The sequence below is a fragment of the Cupressus sempervirens genome, chromosome 4, assembly GCF_028749045.1.
Source record: "Cupressus sempervirens isolate cs-2001-9-10 chromosome 4, ASM2874904v1, whole genome shotgun sequence".
NCBI lineage: Eukaryota > Viridiplantae > Streptophyta > Pinopsida > Cupressales > Cupressaceae > Cupressus > Cupressus sempervirens.
The window spans coordinates 630,051,524-630,076,866 of NC_143121.1; the positions used below are offsets into that span (position 1 = coordinate 630,051,524).

Sequence of the window (25,343 nt, forward strand, 5' to 3'; positions counted from 1 at the left end):
TTTCCAATTCTTCTTCTGATTCTGTCACTGATTCTTGAATTGGTTCAAGAACTTGAGATGATTTAGTTCCTTTTCCGCCCTTTAATTTGAATTTGAAAGTATTCTTGACATTTGAAGATGAAGCCCCATCTTTCCCTGTAATTTCCAATTGTGACTTCCTGCCAGGGGGACCAAAGCTTCCACAATCCAAACCCATTTTAGGATTTACTCTTTTTAGGCCTTTATTTTTCAACCACTTGTTAGTGTTTGCAAAAATGGATTGAAACCTATCCATAATAGATGTACCTTCTTTTTGTTGCCATTGAATAGGAAAAGGGCATATTTTATCAAAACCGGCTTGATGGAATTCTGGATCAAGAATGTCGCCATCATCTTCAGCTTGAAAATCTGGAGGAATTTCCAACATATTAAGATCGATTATTTGTTGCAAGGTTAACCTGCAATAATCCATCTTCATAATATCAAGCTCTGTTCTCATGTCAATCCAAATATCTGCAATGTGATGAACATGAGTATAGGCCCTCTTTATCTGAGAGTTCATCTCTCGATAATCAAAATCAAATCTAACCTTGAACCTCTTCAATGTAATCAATTGCAACTTTACTTCCATATTCTTCGCTTTAGGCACAGAAACAATTGAATAATTGCCAATAGTTAAAGGTCTAGCTAATGTGATGCCAAATCTGGGCCTATGTGACGCATGCTGATCATTCTGCATAGCCATGAGTTGCCTGGCTAACTCCATTAGAATGATTCGATCTGTAGCATACCTAGGTAAGGTATACGGCTCTCCTTCGAAATATCCAACTCTCAAGTATGTGAAAGTAGGAAATTGGAAAAAAATGCAGCCGTACTGGTTTACCTTTTCCCATGCTATATCAAATGCTCTTTTGATACATAATTGTTTGTCGAACAAACACCTGTAATGTAAAAAGAAGGCATCTTGGACTCTTCTGTAATGGTATTTATTATTAGCCAAAGTGATTTGGTAATAGTACTCCCAAACAGGTACTTGAAGACGATCACCTTTGGTGGAAAGACCTGAAAAAGACCCCATAGCAGCTGCAATGTAAACCAGATATGAATTCATGTAAAAAGGTATTGATGGTCCTACATTGCATATCTGTTGACAGATCGCAATACTAATAAGCTCTCCCCAAAAGATGTGTTCATTGTTCTCTATGATTTGAAACATAAATTTGTACATCCATGGCTCATAATCGAAAGAATCCTTAAGACCACAAATTCTGTTGAGAAAGATGATAAGATCCTTGTATTCTTGTTTAAAATTTGACCGATGAAGCGTCTTTGGCCACCTGGAAAAATTATTTCTCTTCTTGTCTAACCAGTAAAGGTTGACATACTTTTGATAACTGTCCTTTTGTTCATTCCAGCAAGCTAATGACGATTCTTTGGTCAAGTCAGCACATTCTGATTTTCAAGGAACTTTGAAGATTTGTTGAATCACTTCAGGATCAAGGCTAATGATAACCTTGCCATTAGCGTCTTTAATATTCCTTGTTTTTGGAGTGAAGCGCCGAGCACATCCATAGACAAAATCAGGTTCTATGGCTGCCATGGGAAATGTAGAAACCAAATGGATGTTGCTTCTTTTAATACGTTTCATCTCATGTGTAGCCAGAGCTTCAATCCTTTGTAGAAAATCAGCTACATCTACGTGACCAATCTTGGTGTCTAGCACGTTATTAAGAACAGACGTAACTGAAGAAGAAACTGCACGTGCCAATTCTTTGTCATATTGGTATTTCATCTTGCCCTTGGATTTGGAAAGCGAGGACATTTCTTGTGCTCGTACTGCAACACAAAAATCCCAAAGCACAAATACATCATCAAAAGAAATCTCCATGCAAGTGAATACCGAAGCAACATTGAAGATTCGAAAAGGATTGACTTTCGAAGAGAAAGCATATGCATATGCAATGGAATGAAAAGTGAAATGGAATGAACGGAATTTGGTACGAAATGAAATGGAACTGTGGATATGGAAAATGAAATGAAATGGAATGGAATGAAAATGTGCGAAGGTGAAACGCATGGGAATGCATGCAAAGTGAAAGTTGCTGATTTCACAAGTGACTTAAAGTTTTCAAGGCTTTATCGAATGAGACATGCGTATATGTAAATGCAATATGTAACGAAAAGTGAAATGTGAAATGAGATGTAAGTGCAAATGAAAGGTACATTTTACATGTATATGCGGATGCGAATGAAGGGTAACATGTAAGATATGTTATGAGGTGGAAACATGTATAGAAACATGTATTTATTCATGTAAGTGTGAATGCGTATATGAAGATGGAAATGAAGCAATGGAGGTGAGATAATGAATTATATGGTCACTTTTGGAAGAAGGAATAAGTCAAAGTACATAGAAAGCGAAAATGACATCTTTTTGTCTTTTCAAAATGTGACTTTTAATCAAAATCGGACCTTTTGGATACAATTACACGTAAGGCATTTCGTGTAATTGTGTTGTGCAAATGGAAGTGAAAAATGAGATGGATGAAAATGGAAACAGAAAATGGGATTACATGCGTGTGTGGATGGCGAATGAAGTGAAAAACATGTAATCGCATTTGTCGGATGAGATGTGAGATGTAATGACATGGAAATGAAATGTCAAAAATGATAATGCTTTCGCATGTAATGAAGGAAAAACAAGTTTTTGGAAAAAAAACTTGCAATTTCTCCAAATGGAGAAAAACCGGCAAACAACCACAACCAAAACAAAAAGGAAAAACAACATACCTTTGAAAACAACTCAAAACATGGCAAGATGCAAAGCATTCCAAAGATGAAATTCGAATTTGAAACTTGGGTAAGAACCAAAGACATCAAAATGAAGAAGAAATTCATATTTAAAGGAAAAATGCACATTCTAAGGCAAAGATTTTTACAAATGGCATACATTCAACAATTTCATGTATAAAATTAGCGAAGATAAGCATGAATTAAAATGCAAGAAAGAAGAGGTCTACTTACATGAAAAATATGTGCCAAAAATGAAGGAAAAGATGCTCTTTGTTTATAATCTTCTTCTAAAATGGTGAGAACTTTTCAAATCTTCAAAATTCGAATTATGAAGGGCAGCAAACAAGGAGATTAGTTAGCAAAATGTCAAAATGTGCCCTAAATTAGCTCCCCCTTGCAACGTTTTAAAGATCGCATGTTCTTGGGATGTTTTTGCCAAAACAAGCAAAAAACGTGATCTTCCAAGTAAAACGTTTTGATGATTTAACACCAAAATAATGATCCTCAAGCAACGTAATCACCTAATGAGGTAAAACGACTTGATTCCATACAAAAACATGATCAAACTTGACAGATTTATGGAGTTTTATGCAAATTCGTGCACTAGATTGGGAGTTTCAAACACATTTTTGGGTGCAATAAATTGATTTTTGATGAGGGCAAAATGATCACCTCTCCAAAACGTTTCGAATGCAACTGATTTCATCCAAATCCATGAAGAAAATCAAAAGTTATGATCAAAATAGGAGGTTTTTGGAGCAAGAACATGTTTTCTTCACATAATAGGACATTTTTATGTTCGTTACATATTTTAAAACATGTTGGAAGGCAAAAGAGGAGCTTTTAGAGTCCATTGCATGTTTTAAAATATGTTTTGAGACATAATCTCACTTTTTGAGACTCATTGCATATTTTAAAATGTGTAAGACTCTAAAATCTCACTTTTTGGAGTCACTTATATATTTTAAAATGTCTCACCTTTTTTACTCACAAGCATAAAAACTCAAATTTTCATGACATTGCATCAAAAAGGTCCACTTTTACAAGCATTTGATGTAATGACATGAAAAAAGTCCTCAAAATGAGTTTTTATATCATTAGCATGAAAAGTATCCACTTTTCATAGTTTTTTTACATGCATATGCACATAAAATGTCCACTTTAAGGCTTTTAAATTATGCATTTCACTTATTTTTATAAAAATGTCAACAATATGGGTCAAAAATAACATTTATGCATTATATTAATCAATATAAGTCATAAACATTAAGTTAAAATGACATTTATATAAATATTTGATTTAAAAATCAAAAATTTAAAAAGTAACTATATAGTTCTATAGTCACTTTAAGTGAAAAATTAAAAAGTAACTCAACTTTAAATTATAACATACAGTGCACTATAGTCACTTTAAGTGATAAATTTAAAATAAAAAGTAACTTCAAAACATAACAAAAAGTGAGTAAATGTTATATTTTTGAAAAAGTGAAAATCAAAATGAAAATATAACATCATTTTTTTTAATTTGTGTTGTTGCACCTAAAATGTCCACTTTTGAAGCACTAAAATGACCATATCTCTTCACTGACAACTCTGATCGACCTTTAGGTTAGACCGAATCGAAGGGGAAATCGAAGGGCACAACATGAGCAAATCCAAAGGACCAAAAACAAGCAAACAAAAACTCAAAATCAAACAACGGACTGTAAAGGGTTCAAAAATCAAGCAAAGGCTCGACAGAAGGTAAAACAAAAACGACTTGACAAAGGCCTTCAATAAAACAATTTGATATTCGAATTGAAATGAATCGATTGATCAACACTAAGCAATTGAATATCAAAGTCAAGCTTAGAGAAATGCGAAACTAGCTTGAAAAAGTTTTGTGTTGTTATCTGCATTTTGTGGTGACAAAATGCAAAACAACAATAGGCTGATCGGAACTATGTCGGTGAGGAAATAGTGACTATAGAGTACCATCATGGGGCAGAGTGGCCTCCTGAAGATAAAGCCCTGCCGCTAGACACCGCTGATCACAATAACTAAAGAAAGTTGAAAGAGAAAAGCAGTACCAAAATAGGCAATAAAATCTCCCTCTGATCTCATGAAAGATAGTGCATTGAAAAATAAAGTGAGTCTTCGTCTCAACCTTAGCTAAAGTACACGACTTACAAATCCGTTCTCCTCTGTCAATATGATGGTGTCTCTAAGCATGAAGATGGTGAGAACCAACTCTGAAAGACCCCAAAGAGATACGAAGGGCATGACTCAATCGTCAAGAAAGGTAACTAGAATGGACAATAATCCCATCACTAATCTCCAGAACGTGTTTTGCATAAAAGGCCATCCTCGAACGTAAGCCACCATGTGGGTTAGTCCAGGTAGTAATAATATACTATCTGTAAATATCAAGTCTGACATGGTCATTTAACTCTTGTCTAGAGGGGAGGAGATGAGCATGGGCATTCAATGAAAACTGATAAGGAAGGAGAAGATCAATATGAATCTCAATCGAGCTCAACAGAGAAGATGCCTGTGCATACCAGCAATGAACACGAAAGTCAGTATCGGAACGTGCAATGGCAATAGAAGAACAATAAGCCAAGTAGGAATATCTATCACGGCCACTAACCGAATCCTCAAAATCATGCAAATGATGAAGGAACCAAATCAGATCAAATATAGCCGCAAGACTGAAGGGATGAGCACCAAATTTGGCGAGAATAATACTGTGAGGAGTGAATCTATGACATCTAATGATGCGCCCTAAAAGCAATATCTGATCCCGCTCAATCGAGGCCTAGTCAGAACTAAGGAGAGAAGGCCCCCAAACCACAAAGCCATAAAGAACAGTCGGTTGAACAAGGGAGTCCAAAAGGGATCACTTGGACGAGGTATCCTAGAAATGGTGTCTGAAACACTGTTTCTCAAGCATAGCAAGAGAACCCATACCCTTACAAACTCTGGACTAGATCGCTGGTCTGATACTAAAGCGAAGCCCAGAAGACTTAACTCCCAAATACATATAAGAAGTGATCTCAATCTCATGTCTCTGAAAAAAGAAATGAAGATGAAAAGTCTTTAAGCATTAAAAGATCATAACAAGAGCCTTACCAAGGTTTACCGTTAGTTGTCACTGAACACAAAAGGAAGCCAAACCATCCAGAAGCCTCTGTAAACTCTCTAGAGAAGAAGCAAGAACCACATCATCCACGAAAAAAAAATGGATATCAAGACCTGGTGTAAGTAGCAACCATTGCCTGGGAGCAAAGACTTCAAAAGGAAGTCCTCAGCTCATCAATATACAAACCAAACAGAGTGGGAGAGAGACGACTGCCTTGTGTAACCCCAATGGTGCTATGAATTGGGACTGAGAAACCATCAAAAGTCCTGAATCTACCCACAACAGTTTCATATAGTCTCATGATAGTCGTTAGTAACGTCTCTAAAATCTCAATCTCTTGAAGCCTCTAAAATAAAGCCATCCTAGGAAGAGAATCAAAAGCCTTGTGAAAATCAACAAAGTAGCGGTAAACTTTCTCCAATCTGTGTCTAGTAATCAGCCCAAAAATCAGCATGTCCTCTAGCTCTACAACCTTTCCTATCAAGCTCTCTAGATAACATAGCATCGAGTGTTGTAGCATATAGTTTGGCAAATGTGTGCCCGATTATAATAGTCCTATAATTCCCAGGATCAAATGCAAGACCGATCTTATGGATTAGATAAATCAGATGCCTATTATAGAAGACTGTTGCCAAACCTCAACACCTAAGCAATAATGCATGAGCCCAAGGTCAGTCATATCAAAAGACTGGCATAAACTCTATTTGATTCCCTAAATCAAAGATGTCAAACTGCCCGTGATGATCAAATCATCCACATAAATAACCAGAAGGATGATGTCACTGTCAGTAGTCTTGATGTACAAATTTGAATCTGAAGAACTCCTCTTGAAGCCTTGATCACTGAGGTACTTATCAATTTTTATGTACCATGCCTGAGGGGCCTGCTTCAACCAATAAAGAGCTTTTAGCAATCTGAGCACCTAATGGTCTTTACCAGCAACCTTGAAACCAAGAGGCTATGTCATGTAGACCTCTTCATGGAGATCACCATTTAGGAAAGCAATCTTGACGTCCATCTAATGTACCTTCCACCCAAACTGTGTTGCCATGGGTAGGACTAATCTAATGTCATGTCCCCTCTCTAGTATAACTAGCAGAATCATGAGAGTTGGCCTATTATTGGAGTCTTGTAGCCTAGCAATGGTGGATACAAACTCATACTGGATACTCAGTGACTAGAGTTGGTTCTACAGATAGTTTGAGAGCGAGTCGGGGCAATTCCTTAATTTTAGGGATTCTCCTAAAATTTAGGAGGTTGTGGTAATGATCAGATTTGAGGCTCCTTGGGACCAGTATACAGTTTCAGTTTCAGGGTGACAAGGTATATTCCCTTGTTTCTAGTAGCATCCCTAGTTTTTAGGGATGGGATTGCCAGTTGGCCCATATTGCTCGACATCAGTTACAAGTAGGTGATGGGACCAGTTCACTAGTTATTTGGTTGGTTTGGCTTTCCAGTTAAATAAAAGGAAATATTTTTTATATTTACCAAGTTTGCGTTTAAATAATTTAAAATAAAGCTATTTATATAGCTAATTGCACTAATAAGCGGATTTTGGCGTCATCTAGTTAGACAAGTCTATGTGTTATAGCCTGTTGGAAAGGTCTTGAATTATTATAACTTATTTTCATCATTTGGAGACCTTCGGGCACCTAGAGTTATGTTATTTGAGGAAATGGGTGTTTTTCCTATACATAAAGGTCTTTTAATTGAGAAGATGTCATTTTATAATAAAGGGAAAGACATTTTCTCCCTTTAGGGTTCGATTGGCTTTGAAAGGGAGACAAAAGAAGATGTTGGCTCATTCTTTCAGCATCTTTTACATCTTCATTCTTGGTATTTGCAATTTTGCTTTGAGGAGTGATTGTAGAGGACTGGGATGCAAACCACAGAGCTTGGCTATGGGGATGCAAACTTCAATAGATGGTTTCTGCAACATTCTACAATATTGTTTCAGAAATTGACAAATATTGTTAAGTTCAGCATTTGGGAGTGCTTGTGCATTGTACGTTGGGGGTCTTGTTTGGCACATTGGGATCTTCTTACTGCCTTGGTGTGACTATAGCAGTCGTACAGCTGTCTTTCACCTGGCACGTGATTTGTTGGTTGGCTTACGTTAACCATCTCTATGCTTTCGATGCGTGGTTGTTCTATTCTTGCAACCGGTGTCATCATTCCTTGTTTATAAACACCTTTGCTAGCATACTGGTTGCATATCTTGCCTGGTACGATTTATAGCTATTCTGGTTGATTGAATATTATGTCATTGCACATTGTTTCTAGAATATTTCATATTTGTTGTTGCTGCTAGTTATTCTTTTACTTATATCTGGAAAAAAAAAAATTTAAATCCTTCTGTAACTTTTGTCTAATTCTCTAAGACCACAAGGAAACCACAAGAAAAATCTATTATTTTAATTAAAATTAAAATTTATAGAAATTCAATAGAAGGATTCTTTTGGGATCTTTCATCTGATGGTGCTCATCTTTGCAGTAGGAGCAACGGTTTCCTCATAATCAATGCCCTAACGTTGAGAAAATCCCTCCGCAACTAAACAAGCTTTGTACTTATCCAAAGCATCATCAGATTTGTATTTGATTTTGAAAACCCATTTGCAGCCAATGGATTTCTTCCCTGGTGGAAGATCAGAACGAACTCAGGTGTTATTCTTTAGCAGGCTCTAGCGTTCAGATGTCATGGCTTGTTCCAACTCTAGAATTCCTTTAGCCTCGGAGTATGTTTGGGGTTCAAACATACTATTAATATTGACCATCTCAAAAAAGTTAGCAGTCTGTAGGTTTTCTCTTTTTCTGAGCAGTTCTCCCATCAATGAGCTCATCATCATGAAGATCAGCAAGTGTCTTAGCCCACCACTTAGGCTCGAGAGAAGAACGATCAACATTAGTATTAAGAGATGCTTGGTGATCAAATTCCTCATCAAAGAATCTGGATCAAACTCAGGTGAAGCATCTACAAATCGGCGTGATCCTACAAGAGAAGTTGGAGGTGTCTATACAAGGATCACTGGTATAACTGGAGAAGCAGGAGCTACTGGAGGCCTCCCATTAGGTGGACCTAATGGAAGCCTAACTCCCAAATCATTAGCCTTCAGAGGCTGGTCTGCTGGATCAGGAATAGAAGAAACAGGCATGAATGGTCCTCGCTGCTCATCAAAGACTACATCACAACTGTAGATAAGACGAGATGTCTCAACATCGATCAGGCGGTAGGCTTTGTGAAGACTACTGTATCCAGCAAGCATGAGTTTTTGACTCTTGGTGCATGACGCACCAGGGATCCAAACAAAAGCAAGAGAGCCAAAAACTTTCAAGTGACTGATTCTGGGCTTGCGACCTGATGAGGCATCTTCTGGAGTTGTACCTTTGACCATCACTGTGGGTGAACAGTTCAAAATATAAACTACAGTGTTGACTGCTTCTGCCAAAAACTTCTTCGGAACATGTTTATGTTCGACCATGGATCAAGCCATCTCAAAGATTGTTTTTTTCCAACATTCAACTACATTGTTCTGTTGTGGTGTGTGGGGTGTTGTTAACTGGTGTTTGATGCCATGAGTATCCAAGACGCTAGAAAAATCATTGGAACAAAATTCCCCCCCATTGTCTAATCTAAGAGTAATAATAGATTTCCTAGACTCTTTCTCGACTAAAGGTTTAAACTTTTGAAATACAAAAATGCATTTGATTTATTTTTAAGGAAATATGCCCACATTTTTCTACTGAAATCATCAACAAACAACAAAAAATACCTAGACCCAAGAATAGAAGGTGTGGCCATAGGACCGAAGATATCAACATCAACAAGCTAAAGTACCTAAGAAGCTCACCATGAATCGTCACTTGTGAAAAGTGTACGATGTTGCTTCCCAGCCTGGCATGCATCACAAACTCCAAGTTGTTGAGTCTGAATCTCTGGCAATCCAATGACAAGCTTATCTCGAGCAAGCTGTGAGAGATAATGCACATTTAAGTGCCCATATCGTTGATGCCAAAGTGTGCTAACAGAAGATTGCTAAGCAGCCATAACTAAGTCCCGAGAATCACTAGAATCAGTAAGTCGGAAAAGGCAATGATCCTCAAGACCCACTACAACAATAGAGTGAGTCGCCTGATCAATGATGGTACACTGATGTGAACTGAAGGTGACATCAAAGTGTGGAGAATATCATAGTAATTGACTTACTGAGAGTAGATTTAGTTCAATCCCTGGAACATAGCACCCATCGAAGAAAATGAGATTCCTCCCAACAAACTGAATCTGAATGTTGCCTTTGCTAGCAATGGTGTACTCTTCTACGCCACCAAGAATAACAGAATCTGAATAAGGATGCAAGTCAGTAAACCAATCTTTGCGGTAAGTGAAATAATGAGAGACACCTGAATCATATGTACCAGGCAGATCACTTCACATGAGTTGTAGGTCTTTTAGCCATGAAGGCGTAAAAGGTAGATTTTGTCTGTTAAGTGTGCTCTACACTGCTCACTTTGGGCTGCGAACCTAATTGGTTAGATTGTGCAGCTAGGCATTTCCAACATTCAACCTTCATATGCCCAAACTTGTGGCAATAGTTGCATTGAATGTTCTTCCAGGCGCCATCTGATGCTAGAGCAAAAGACTTCTACTGAGACTGTTGTTGAAGCTTGCCTTTATCCTTCTGAAAGGATTCAGCAACAAAGGCTTGCTCTATGGAGGTGGAGCTAGAAATGCTACCGAACTATTTTTTTCACCAATCTTGCTAAAGCAGAAGTGTGCAGAGATCAATGAACTTCATATCAACACCAGAAGACATGATGTTAAGAGTCTCGATAAAATGCTCATAGGACTTTGGTAAACTCCAAAGAGTGATAAGCACACAATATCCTCTTCTTCCATCTTGTGACCGATGGCAAGCAACTAATCACGGATTTCCTGAATCCTATTCAGGTGTGTCTGGAGCAAGGTTCGCTCATCCATGATAATAGAAAAAAGAGTGTTCTTCAAACTACTTTTGTCAGAAGTCTCATGAAGACCTTTGAGATGTGTCTATATTACAGCAATTGTCTTGCCGGATGGAATCTAAGAGAGTTGATCATCAGTTACAGATAATTTGAGAAGCATCACCACCTCTCGAGTATTCAGATCCCAAGTATCTTGATCATTACCAGGAGCAGTCGGACACTTCGTAACACCCAAAACAATTTGATCGGTATTCCGATATTCAAAAATTGTTATGATCTGTTGCTTCCAAGTGCCATAATTTCGACCATTCAATTTTGAGTTGTGCTCAAGCAGAATGTTTTTCAGAGATGCCATGGCACATTTTTCAATGAAATGACATGAGAATCTGTGAAGGCACACTCTTCGAGGAAAAAACAAAAGACCCAAAAAATTGAAGGATGACCTAGAAGAGAGCTCAAAAAACCCAGAAAGAAAATGTTCTCAGCATTTGGATCCACTGGCTCAAAAATCGATACACCCAAAAAAACTGACAACAACCCAGTTGAGCTCTCAAAAAAACCCCCCAAGAATTTGGAATCAAAAACATTTTTTGGAGCTTAAAACTTAGGGTTTCAAAGAAAACCCTAGTCAGCAGCCATGAAAGATCGAAGTTGCAGAAAAATGGAGTTTGCAAGCTAAAAAAATGTCGATTTGTGGTAGCAAGCAGCAGATTTGAGGTTGTTTCCGGCTTTGGAGAGCAAAAACGATACCAAACATGGTGTCTAAAGTGTGCGTAGTTGATCAAATGGAGGCCAAAAATTTCAAACAGCAACCAAAAATTGTGACAAACGGCTCTTCTTGGACGCAAGCTTTGTGATCACACTATGAGAAGAGATAAATGCAACTAGTTTGCAAGCAAAACGTCAAAAAAATGCCACCAATTTGCAAGCAAAGAAAAAACGAGACCAGGGCAAAAAAACATGATTTCTAAGGACGAGCAGAGGAATTTCTCCTCAAACCCTAGCTCGCGATTTGCAGACTTTGTTGTTCCAAAAAAGCCTTAGCCAAAAAATTAACGGAATTGTGAAGCAACTCTGTGAGGAAAAAAATTATTTCGATAATAATGATCTTTGAATTTCAATTAAGAAATTATTATTTTCAAAAGATTTTAACCATGCTCTAATACCATATTACAAAGGTAATTGGTATATACTTGCTTGCTATTAACAGAGACAAGACGTCTATATATACAAAAGAATAAAACGATGTTTCCTTAGGAAACGATTGTAAAGAATAGAAACATTCTATTTTAGCTAAAAGAAAGCTAAAAAAGCTATAGCTAACTACATATTAGAAACATTCTAGTATTTACAATAGATTACCAATAGATTACCATTAACTAATAATAGACGATTCTCTATTATCGTAATAATAAGACAATCAAAGAAAGTTTTTTATATTGTTCATGAGTTTTTATATCTAATAATAGTGTTTCCTTTTAATATTTATTTCTATATGATAAATAGATTTTATAAATCTTTCTTGGCTGCAAGATGCAAAAAGTATCATAAGCTGGGAATGTTGCTTGAATTAAAGACACTGTTTGTGTTCAGATATGACATTCAGAGGGAGTTGTTCAGCTTCAGAGTAAGTTGTTCTTGGTTTAGAGGGAGTCTTTATGGTATCCCTTCTTTTCTTATACATGCTTTTCATGCTTGTGGTTTTTGTAGAATTTGAGACTTAAATGGAACTAACTGAGTCTTGTCTTTTTTTATGCCTATTTCTATTCTTGTGTGAATAAATGAGATTGTAAGATCAACTATGATAACTCTTTCACTATGCGATAGTGAACATCATGTTGAGAGAGTTCATGATGTCATCACATTGAGAGACTCAGTGATGGGAGTTGGATATCATGTTGAGTGATTCCATGACAGTTCATGCTGAGAGAGTCCGTGATTAAAGGCTTTGCTGTGAGTCTTACAAATCTGTCATGTTTAAAGACTTGAGAATATATCCCATATAAATGTGCATGTATATGTATATGGGCATGTGTCTATATATAGATATGTCTATATTACATCTATCTATGTGTTTGGATTTAAAGGTAATGTGCATCAGGACAATCTTTAATACCTCAGCTTTATGTATCGGAATGTTATACTTACCAGTACTTGCTATTGCTTAAAAGTAATATAATATATGCTCCAAATTTAAAAGTTTGATGCATCTAACTTGTTGAAATCAGTGTGACACAACAGACAAATACTACAATATGAATCACAAAATAAATACTGAATTGTTACCTTCCACGTCGGCTTCCTCTGTCAGGTAGAATACTCAAGTCTGATACATGCTTGGGTGATAAATTTAACTGCAAAACAAAATATATTTTTATGCAGCCCTGAAATACCATGGGAACTCATGATTCTAACAATCTAAAGTAACTAACACTTTCCTTGTCTTTCTAAAATTTATTTAAACAGAATCATATTATATTAGAAAAGTCGTGTTTATATACATTCAGTTAAGCAGAATAATCTGTTTTTGTTATCCTGCTGTCATGTGTCAGCAATAGAAAACATCATAAAACTTAAGCCCAATGAACACACTTCCTATGAATTAACATCTGAATTAACACACTAGCAGAGACAAAACTGGCTGCGTTAGTGATACAAACTAAATTACCTTCAAATTATTCTAATTTTAATTAAGGGAAGTTCTTGCATTTGTAAGAATTTCCTTCAAATAAGATAACCCGATTAAAAGAAAGTCCTACTCATAAAGAACAAACAAGGAGAAAACCATTCGACGAGTATCAAAAGCCAATAGAGTTTGCGCAAGAAATGTAACTGCTGTCCAATCCACCATTCCCTAGTTTAGGCTATATGGGCAATTTATCTTGGAGTTAAATGTGGTCAAGAACCACTCATAAGATTTGTTGGAGTGAAGATTCACCCAAGTGGTTCTGTCAGGTCCCTCCCCATTGAGTAACATTCAATGCCAATACTTAGCCTATATCCTTTTGCATCCCGATAGGCTAAAGGGTTTTCAATAAGTGGAATGTTGGAGTCATAATATGGATATTATTATTTTCATTGGTTAAAGGTACATTCCATTATTTAGTAAATTTTCACATTACGTACTCAATATTCAGTCGACAGTATTATCTGAAGGTGGTAAGTGATATTAAGGGCATGCATCCTAATTGGTGCCATGCCGAACTTGTTTGCCCTGTTGGATTTTTCAAATGACTTTGGTTGAAAATAATGACAGCATTGGCATTGTCATTGATTGTTGTTATTTCCATGTAACATCATCCTCTGCTTGGTGACGCTCCTCGCATGGCCATCAGGTGTTTTAAGTGGGGGAAAATCGGTAGAGAGGATATGCAGAGATTTTCAAAGAACTCATGACATTGTCCTTGTGACAGAATTCTTTCTTGGAGACATCTGAGAAGCAGATTGGATGTAGCCCCAATCGATTGGAGTGAATACATATCAGGATTAAGCATTGGTTTTGACGTATTGAGCAAAAATGACTGGAAGTTATTCGCACCTATTCAGAGCCTGTAAAGACCCTGAACTGTCTCAACAGCCAATGCTGCTGGAAAGCCGGAATACTATTTTGATTTTTGTGAGTTTTCTTGTTTTTATGTATTTTTTAATATATATGATTTTTATTTTATTTTAAAATACGTGCAATGTATGCAATGCCAAGAAATAACAATAACAACTACTACTTATACAAATTTGATTGATGAAATAAATGGCAACAACTGAAATGAATTTCTTGAATTCGAAACTTATATACATGAAACCTGTTCGATATGTAGTATTGAAGCTCATTGGTGCTAAAAATCTGCCCAGACTCCACGTGCAGCTACAGAAAGCCTCCACCAATTCTCTCCAGCACCCACGATAGTCAATTGCAGCCTCAAAAAAAGATCGCAGCTTCTGAAAAAGATTGCAGCTTCCAGAGTTGTATGTGTTTGCCAATGCAGTCAATCTGGCCTTCAAACATCAAATGTTGGACTCCCAAATTTGATCGCAGTCCTCCTTAGCATGATCACAGGGCTCCTAAAACAAAATGCAGGCCTCTAGAGGTTTTGTGCAGCCCTGGGAATATGAAACACTTCCTTATAATGAGACAGAAGCTACTTAAAACAGATCGAACTCCTATGCCAGCAAATGCCAGAACATGCAATTCTTCATACAATCCATCAATTTCTCACAAAGCGAACCTCAACAGGCAACTTGCTTGCAAAATTTGACCTTTTCAATTACAGTGAATGCAGAGGAGATAGATCTAGACAATTTGTTTTACCCCAGCAACAAAATGTTGAGCAACTCCAACTTAAACAATCTTCCGAGACTCTCAGCCAAAACCCTCAGCAAGCTATCAAAAGCAAATAACATTCAAATGGATACCAATCCTCAAAATAAAAGCCATATTTATAATATCATTGTACAACTTAGCTTCAGCATTACACCTTTCACTAGAGAGGCTTCAACTTCAAACCATCATTTTATAACATATAATAAGATAAAGTGCATTAATAATTATAAAGCCATGAATAACTAATGCAATAAATATGACTCCATCCTGTGCAAAAGACTGAATAAATGACAACCACCATTGTGTCGGCTCTGCACTACCAAAATAACAACTGGCCAAAATTAGACTTGCTATAAATAGGAAGTCTACAACTGAGACCCTCAAATCCTACTGTTGACTCACGAGGGTTGCAATGATAAGCTGACCAACCCTGGCTCCTGGAACATACTAAATTGGGGACATTACAGAGCCTTCACTCTCATATCCAACATCATGAATGCCCACAACAAATTGAAGGAGGTTTGAACAAGTTCTTTATGGCATCGCAGCTAGATATAACTTCATCAGAAGGGAGAGTAGGCATGGTTTGTGTGAAAATAGTGCCATTGGGTTGTCATATTGTTACCCGACAAGAATCACAACCATTGTTGTAGTGCTCTAGTGAACACAAACATACTCGTACCAGCATCACACCAGCTAAGCCAAATAACTCTGTCATCATCTGTCGGCAGTATTGGAGAGAATGCATGTTTTGCGAAAAACCATCAAGAATGAAATGGAATCGCAACAGTAGTTACAAGACTTGGGCCATCCTATTTGACATCATTGCTCAAGCTTTTGTATTCTGGCAAGAGTACTCCAGGAGCAAATCATATTTAATGATTCCATCCTTTGGTCTATTTTCTTGTGATATAAAACTGCCATAGAATGAGTAACAGATTATGAATCACTAGTTTTGGTTATTTGTCTCAGTTGCATGTGTATTGTTGAATTTGATTGATAAAATCTGAGTATCATGATGTATGAAATCTTATGGCATTAATTCCTTTGACTGGGTCTATCATGTTTAAGAGTTCGATTCTCATTTTGGTTAGGGCAGCAAACTATTCTATAGTCATAGGAAGTTGCAGGAAGCACTTATTTTCAAGATTTAAATACCAAATTTCAAATTTTAACACATACACAGGTTGGATTTGGCTATAGACCTAGTTTTAATTTCAGTTTTAAAACCCATTAAGGAATCTTACAGTGGTATCAGAGCAGCGAACCTGCTACCTCGCAGCAGTATAACAGGGAGCCACGTAGGATTTGGAGACCTCCAATAATACCAAAAGGAAGGACAGTTTCAGATATTGTGGGAGTTGAATCGAATGCAAAAATGGCTGCAAGCATAGCAGATGAAGCACACAGAGAAGCAAGGTTTACCTCATAGAATGGCAAAAACATGTTGCTGACAGATTACAGCAGCTTATAGAGGCGATATATCAGTTAAATACAAGGCCAAGAAGTCCTCAAAGTCATCATAGTCAAGGTGGTAGTGCAGCTAGATCACCATGAGGAATTAAAGCACCTACACAGACAACGGATAGGCCCCTAATGCATATATTTAGTGAGAATAACGATGAAGTAGAAGTGGGAAACACTGGAGCAGCAGTAGTTATTCCAGAGGATGTTATGGACATGCATGTTGAATAGAACTTATTCCCAGATAATGTTAAGGAAGACTTAGTCTTTTTTCAGTATATGGGATAGAGAAGGGAAATGGCAAGGGCAAGGTAAGATAGAAGGCCTAGGGCCCTCTAAACTTAAATTTACACCTCTGTGAAGAAAATGACTTCCCACTGAAGACAATTCCTTCATGAGAACCTTCACTAGCAGACAACACGTCACCACGAGGGACGTTTTCTACACACCTTTTCTTTGTTGCCCAGCCTTCAACGCCAGGTTTCCTCATGTCCCTCTCTTGCTCCTAGACCTCGCCAACGGAGCACAGTCTTAGTTGACCCTAACACATGGCCAACTCATGGAAGGCCTCACAAAGGAAAATGGTGGTCCCCACAAATACTTTGTCTGCTCACCACATATCCATCAAAGACCTCACCACGTGTTCATGAAATGATCATTACAAGCTTTACTTTATGTTATCACAGTAGTCATATATGAGTACATGGGTGTATGAGATGGTTGGTCCACACAGGGCTTGTGGTTTCTACTCTGAAATCACCTATACTTCAAAGCCTTGGAGTGTCTTTAACTTTGGTGAATCACCTCTTGCAATTTCATCTTTTTCCAATCTTTTCTCCACCCCAAGCACGAAGAGTTGACTTCAAAAACCCCAGAGGTTGCATAGTGGTACGCAATCACGTCACCACCACCCCAGTTGCTTCCTATAGATCTGTTACACTCCACCAAAGGCAACTTCAGGCTAGGAAGCAATTCCCACCATCACCAGATTTTTTTTTATCATGCCTAATGGGACTACACATTACACTTCATAATACACTTGTTGATTCAAGCAGTTGAGCACATCATAATGCAAATGTTTGCTAGTTTTCCAAAGCCATAGTCATAGATTCACCCAAAAGAAACCAATTTTTTGTTCCCTCTTGCCCAAAAACCCCTTTCGCACAATTTTACCCTCAAACCCATGGGTGCAATATATCCTACATACCATCCTACCCCCTCTGCTAATTTCTAATGGGATCAACAAGCTGTAGTCCATAATGATGGAGCTCCAAATCCAAAGCGTGAAGATTGATTGAGCCTGAGCATCGTATAGCCTCCAAGGTGTAACAAGTATTCATGGGGATACGCCTATGAAAGTGAAATGGATGTCCAACAAAGGAGCTTCCAAGAAGAATTAGTTGCAAAGGTGGTCAAGGAGTCGATGATAGAACTCATACCCTGGAGGATATAGGAACTGGAAAGCCAAATTCCCTTGGAAGATACTTGCTTAGTTGAGGTGGGGTCTCCCTGACCAAGGAGAAATTGGAGGCTTGGGGAATGAAGAAGATTTTGAAGGAGAAATGGAGCCCAGCCTATGGGGGAACGCTAATAATGAGGTAGCTTATTTCCCCCCTTTAGTTGAAAGTTCTGAGATAGAGGAACCATCCACATCCGTGAAAAGTTCCATTTCAAACAAGAAGTGTGTCTACGCTACTTCAGGGACAAAAGACTCAATGGGTTCTAATGACAACAAGCGATTTTGGGACGAGCTGGAGGATTTCTATTTGTCTTTGGACAAATAGTCTTCTGCACGGAACTCAAAAAACGGCAAGCTATCACAATAGTACAACTCCTTGCACCCCCTTGCACTGCTCCAAACAAGGCAGAAACAGCAAACATGAGTCATCTATCAACCCACGAAGGGACGATCCAGTCAAGGACCAGCCTAACAACAATGTCCCTACAACAACACTCACTTACCAGAGGATCCACCAACCTTTGGTGCTATACAAGGGATGCCCCTTACGGCATCTAGCTTCACAGCAGTGCAGTAGCACACTCTGAGGCCCACCAGCCCCAAAGTATGAAGAAATGGTCGAAGAGACTACTAAAGCACATGGTGTTGAAGAGTCAACACAGAGGTTCACAATGGACTATGTTTTCTCTGCTACTTGCCATACATTTCCTGTAGAGAAGACTCTTCTTCCTCTTATCCACTTATGGGAATTTGCAAAACCGCCAAAGAAGAAGAAAAAGTTGGGTCGCAAAGGAGACTAACTCCCTAACCCATTTAATGGTTTTTCTTACCAAACATCAAAATTTTGTTAGTTTAAATAAGTAGGTTTGCTTGGTTGTATTTAATGCTCTTGGTAAAGAGTCTTGTCATTTCTTGCTAAGCGTACCTCTACCCTTTTCTTTGGTGCTGCCACTTTCTTATTTCAAATGAGTTTTGGATCAATGCTTCACTACAGAATGTGCCACTTAAGGTATGTTGTATCCCTCAGACAACTAAAACAGTAAATGCATTTGTTTCTCACTTTTAGCAAAAGATTCTATTTGATCTTTGTATGTGTGAAACCTTGTCTTAAAGCTTTTTGTAATATCCCTCCTAAAAGTAACTTTTCTAATTAAAATGAATATATTAATTATTTAATATTTGTTTAAATATTCCGAACAAACATATATTATATAATTAGTTGATGAAGTTGGAAATAAAATAATTATTTAATTAATAATTATCAAGGTTTATTAATTAAATAATCAGATCCTCTTACAAGAATTTTTGTTGGAGAAATGCAAGTTCGGTGGAGAGGGAGAAATTTCAATAGCAGTTTGATCTCGTAAAGGATCATCATGGAAATGGAACAAGTTTGATAACTGAAAGTAGCAACCAAATATTTCCTTTCATCAAAACCTTTCTGACCTAGTGGAAGCAACGGGTGAAGCTAAGGAATTATTAATTTCTCAAAATTCGTGTTCTTTATAGTTGAATGTAAACACGGACACTATAGAAGCCAATTGTTCAGGCTTGAAGAAGCAAATTGCAAGAGAGGATGGGGGAACGAGAGTAGTTGTGGAAGCAATCAAATAAGAATTATCATAATCCTTTCATCATATTAGAATTAATAAAGAGGATCACGTTGTTAGCCTGTAACCAAGAACTACCAAAGGGTCAATGTTATCGATAAAGCAAGCGGAACTATTCATACGGGCTCCAAAAATTACACACGAAATACAGTAATAGTCAATATCAGTGTTACCCAGGTGCACGCACCCGAGTCAAAATCCCCAAGCACCTGGTGCGCATATGCACTTGGTGCGGGTGCGTCACACACCAGAGTACCCCCGCCAACGGAAAAATCGCTGCCACACCTCAGCCGTACTAGTCGAGCACCCAGGTGGGATGCGATATGCGGGTGCATGGTGAGTGCTCAAGTGCGGCGGTGCTCTCAGGGTGCTTGTAGGGTGTGGCCGGCTGCATGCCCGAAAAAGTTTTTAAAAAGGTTTTTTGCAATTTTTTTTTTATTTGTTTTTTATGCATGCTAACCCTAATTGGGTGTGGGTCCCATGTGGTTTAGTTGAACATTGAATAAGACCAATAGGAGTCATTTTCATTTCATTGTTTGGAGCAGCAAGGAGCAAAGTGAGCAAAAGAGTTTAGAGGAGTTTGTGAGAGCTTCGTGGTTGATTTTGCAAGGGATTGCAAGATCAAGGAGAGCAAGACAAGCAAGAAGATTTGACTTGGCAAGTGTCTCCTCAAGTTCAAGGTAGGTTTTTTTTTTTATTTTTTTTTTGTTTTAGATATCAATTTATAATTTCTAAATTTAGTATTTAGTTTTAGTTTCAAATTTCAACTTTAAATTTTTGAATGTTTCAAATTTCAATCTTGAATCTTGTTGATAGTAGATAGTTGATAGTTCTATGATTTTTATTATCTATATTAATTTTTTCATTGTTCTGGAAATAAAAATATGTTGAAATGTATTTTATATTTACTATTTAGCTTCCTTTTTTAAATATATAATATTTTTAAATCGTAAATGCTAAAATTAAATACTAAAGTTTTAAATAGGCTGAAACTGGTTTGTATAACTTATTTTTACTTGAGCTGAAATGTATCATGATCATTTTTATAATTTTATTTTCATTTTGTGAAATGCAGTTTTATAAATCGCACCTAAATCCAGCCAAAGTGCAAAAGACATAGAAATTAATGAGGCAAGTGCCTCTGATTATGAACCTAAGCCCGAGGGAAGTGATCATGGGGCTAATGTAGATGGTCAATCTAAGGAAGAGCCTCCTTATGTTGCACCGGGGGCACCTTCTATTGATTGCCCTTCAGAGACTTTGACAAAGTATGCTTGTGGTCTTCATGATCCAAAGTCCCCTCTAAAACAATTTGTTGCGAAAATTACATGCCCTACACCTTCAAGTGGTGGCACACGTAAATGGAAGTGTAATATATGTGGCGTAGAATGGTTTGGCAGCACTACAAGAGTTAATGCATATTCTTGTCAAATCCTACGAATGTGAAATACAGAATTGAAGTGAACAAACTATGGGGCATTTCTGATGATATTGATGTTCCAATGCCTAGATCTTTGTCTGCTAGGCAACAGGTACAGAGTATACAGCAGTTACAAGGGCAGCGAGATACATCTACTTGTATCTTGCATCAGAGAGTAGGGACTATGTCACCTACACCATCACTTTCCTCACCTACACACAGTTCAGTAGGGGATAGTGGTAGGGGAAAACAAAAAGCAACAACAAGTCGTAGTGGTAGTAACCCCATTGCTCATTTATTTAACATGCACGCAAGGGACCTGTTAGATAATGTTGTTGGTGATTTCTTCTTTTCCAATGGCATCTCTACACATGTGGCTCGATCTCCCTATTTTGTGAGGATGATGTCCATGGCAGTGAACGAGGGAGGGCCATCATATGTGCCACCAGGTGACCACAGTGTTGGATAGTACCTATGACAAGGTTGGAATCTTGATGGAGCAAATGAAAGCATGTTGGATGGATTCAGGTTGCAGCATTATCATGGATGGGTGGACGGACATTAGTCACTGTCCACTCATCAACATCATGGTTACATGCACCGAGGGCCCATACTTTTTGAAAGCAGTTGATTGTTTAGGGCATCCTAAAGATGCTGATTTTCAGCTTCATGTGCTTAGGGAAGCCATTGAGGAGGTTGGGCCACAAAATGTGGTTGAAGTTGTGACAGATGCAACACGTGTGCAAAGCTGCAGGGAGGCTTGTTGAGGCAGCCTATAGGCATATTTGGTGGACTCCATATTGTGTGCATGCTATGAACAATGTACTCAAAGACATGGGGAAAATAGAGTGCATTAGAAAGGTGGTTAATGAAGGGAGAGAGGTGCAGATGTTTATCTGCAATCACCATACATCACATGCATTTTTCAAGAGCTTCGCAAAGAAGCAATTCCTAAAACCAATTGAGACTAGGTACACATCATATTATATTCTCTTGGAGAGAATGATTGAGTTGCAAGAGCCATTGCAACTCATGGTTATGACACAAGAATGGAATCAATGGCCTGAGTGCAGAACAAAGCAAGGGAAGAGGGTAAAGGAGACAGTGAAGAGTGATCAGTTTTGGAGTGACACAAAATACATAGTCTCCATCATTACTCTGGTGTTTCTGGTGATCAGATATGGAGATGTAGATTCACTTAGCCTTGGAGAGGTTTATGAGTGCATTGATTCCATGCTTGGGTAGATGAGGGTTGTTGTGCATGAGAGAGATCCCACTCTAGTATTCTATATGGAGCACATTGAGCCTATCATTCACCGCAGGTGGGAGAAGTTGAACGCTCCTTTGCACATGGTTGCCTATGCATTGAACCCGAAGTGGTACATACCTAGGCCTCATAGAGTCACACCACTTCAGGATGATGAGGTGAAGAATGGGTTCTTTCGATGCATTGCCAGGATGTATGATATTGAGATTGCTAGTGAGATTCGCACCGAGTGGTCTAAATTTGCTAGTCTTTCAAGTAATCCTTAAATCTTGATTCAGTGCTCTAAATTCTTTGTAATATAATAATTATAAGTTCCTTTAATTGTTGCTTATAACTTTATTTAAGTTATTTTGATATTATGCTATAAAGTTGTAACTTGTAGGATAGTCGGGTATTGCAAAGGTGGATCTCAAAACCATGGCACAAAAGAATCCCATTTTGTGGTGGAAATGTCATGGGTCACAGAAGTCAAAGATCACCTCACTAGCCATCCGACTGCTTTGTCAAGTTTGTAATACTAATTACTAATTCCAACCCTTTATAATCTTAACTTTAAGAGTTTTACTTTACTAATTTTAATTTATGATTCATTGATTCAATAATCATTGATTTACCATTTATCATTTATTACAAATTGTATGAACATTTGTTTGTAACTTGTATGTTGTAACTTTCAACTTTGTTATCTCAGGTGTCTAGCTCCTCAGCTACAGAGAGGAACTGATCCACCTATAGCTTCATTCACAGACTTACCTCTAAGAAAGCGGAGAAGTTGGTTGTTGTACATGGTTACTTGTGGCTCAAAGATCGCAAGACATGTGAGTACAAGGAGAGCCCTGCAGCACGATGGGATGTAGAGCCAGAGGATCTAGCTCAGATTGATGAGGATGACGATGTAGCAGAAGCCAATGTAGGGCTAGTCGGTGTTCCTTTAGAGGATCGGGATCTTACCCACAAGGAGTCTACTGGTTCCAATGATGAGGACTTCGGTATAAGGGATGATTAGAGAGCACTTGGGATAATTCCATTCTCATTATTGACATTTTGTCATTTTGTTGATTGTAATCACTTTGATATGTCTATGATACATTATTTCATTTCATTGTTTCATGTTATTTGGCTCATTGTCGTCATGAGCATCTACATGATATATGATATTCATAAAATCATATTTAAACAATGAATTTTGAATCTTGCATCTTGAACTAAGTTAATTTGTTAAATGGTCATTTGCAATGGTTATGAAGTTTCAAGTTTCAAGTTTGAGCTTAATGGTTTGTGAATCGCATTTCAATTTTCTCTATTCAACTATATTAGGTATGTTATATAATATATTGAAGTATCATTTCATAATTAGCATTTTCAGTCATATATATTATATATACTATGCAATCCCTTCCCCCCACTCCCCCCCCTCCTCCACACCCCTGCCGTCCCCAATTTGAGGCCATTTTTTTCCCGCACCCGAAACTTGTCCAAACATCCCCCAGCACCGCCACACCCCTGCGTCAGGGCAACACTGATCAATATTGAAGAAGATTACCATCAACATGGAATAGAGTTTGTAACAAAGCATGGAGTATCAAAAGTGATCACTAGAGAATAACATATACAACCACTGGATGTAATTCTTGTTCAATTTGTCATTTATTTCAAAATTATGGGCATCAACCTTGGAGAGGGTGCTTCCATAACAGATGCAAACTCAACTAGCATGGTGCTTCTGTAACTAGTTGGTGTTCCTTTAGAGGATCAGGATCTTACCCACGAGGAGTCTATTGGTTCCAGTGATGAGGACTTCAATATGGGGGATGATTAGAGAGCACTTGGGATGATTCCATTCTCATTATTGACATTGTGTTGATTGTACTCACTTTGATATGTCTATGATACATTATTTCATTTCATGTTTCATGTTATTCAGCTCATTGTCGTCATGAGCAACTGAATGATATATGATATTCATAAAATCATATTTGAACAATGAATTTTGAATCTTGCATCTTGAACTAAGTTAATTTATTAAATGGTCATTAGTAATGGTTTTGAAGTTTCAAGTTTCAAGTTTGAGCTTATCATTATGGTTTGTGAATCGCAGTTCAATTTTCTCTATTCAACTATATTGGGCATGTTATATAATATATTGAAGTATCATTTCATAATTAGCATTTTCAATCATATATATTATATATATACTATGCAAACCCCACCCCCACCCCCACCCCCACCATCCCCAATTTGAGGCCCTTTTTTTCCCGCACCCGAAACTTGTTCGAACATCCCCCCACGCCAGAGTAACACTGATCAATATTGAAGAAGATTGCCATCAACGTGGAATAGAGTTTGTAACAAAGCATGGAGTATCAAGAGTGATCACTAGAGAATAACATATACATCCAGTGGTTGTGATTCTTGTTCAGTTTGTCATTTATTTCAAATTTCTAGGCATCAACCTTGGAGAGGGTGTTTTCGTAACAGATGCAAACTCAAGTAGCATGGTGAAGTTTGCATGTACACCGACTAGGGAATGTTCTAAAATGACTCCAGATGGCATTATAGTACTTTGGGATTGAAAAAGTAATACTACTGTACGTGATTCCATGTGCAAACTTATAATAAAATCTCTTTGAATTTGAGTATATCTGTAATAGCAATAAATTTGGTACAGTTGTTGTATTTGAGATACAATTTGTTACAAACTATATAGAATGAAAGTTCCTATGTGCTCTATAATTGTTTCAATTAAATTAGATTGAATCTGCACTATGAGTAATTATTACTGAGAAGACTTCATCCAAAAATAGAAATAAGAACTCATGAATTTTACAGTGGTATCAGAGCTTTCAATCTTGCCAACCTATGGGTACAAACGCATTATCCAAGCATATGCAAAAGGGAATTTACAATTTCTGGATTATCAGAGTTAGGCAAAACAAGGAGCCTAACACCCTAA

At 37.6% G+C, this 25,343-nt stretch overlaps 1 protein-coding gene across 2 annotated transcripts in view; it reads right to left on the reverse strand.

The window, feature by feature from the left end:
- Positions 1-25,343, reverse strand: part of LOC149562804 (Transducin/WD40 repeat-like superfamily protein) — a 293,154-nt gene that overhangs the window by 239,755 nt on the left and 28,056 nt on the right. For both annotated transcript variants that reach the window (XM_089826267.1, XM_089826268.1), the window contains exon 3: positions 13,139-13,206. In XM_089826267.1, coding sequence (XP_089682393.1) covers positions 13,139-13,206 — 68 coding nt within the window. The remainder of the gene's footprint in view (positions 1-13,138; positions 13,207-25,343) is intronic.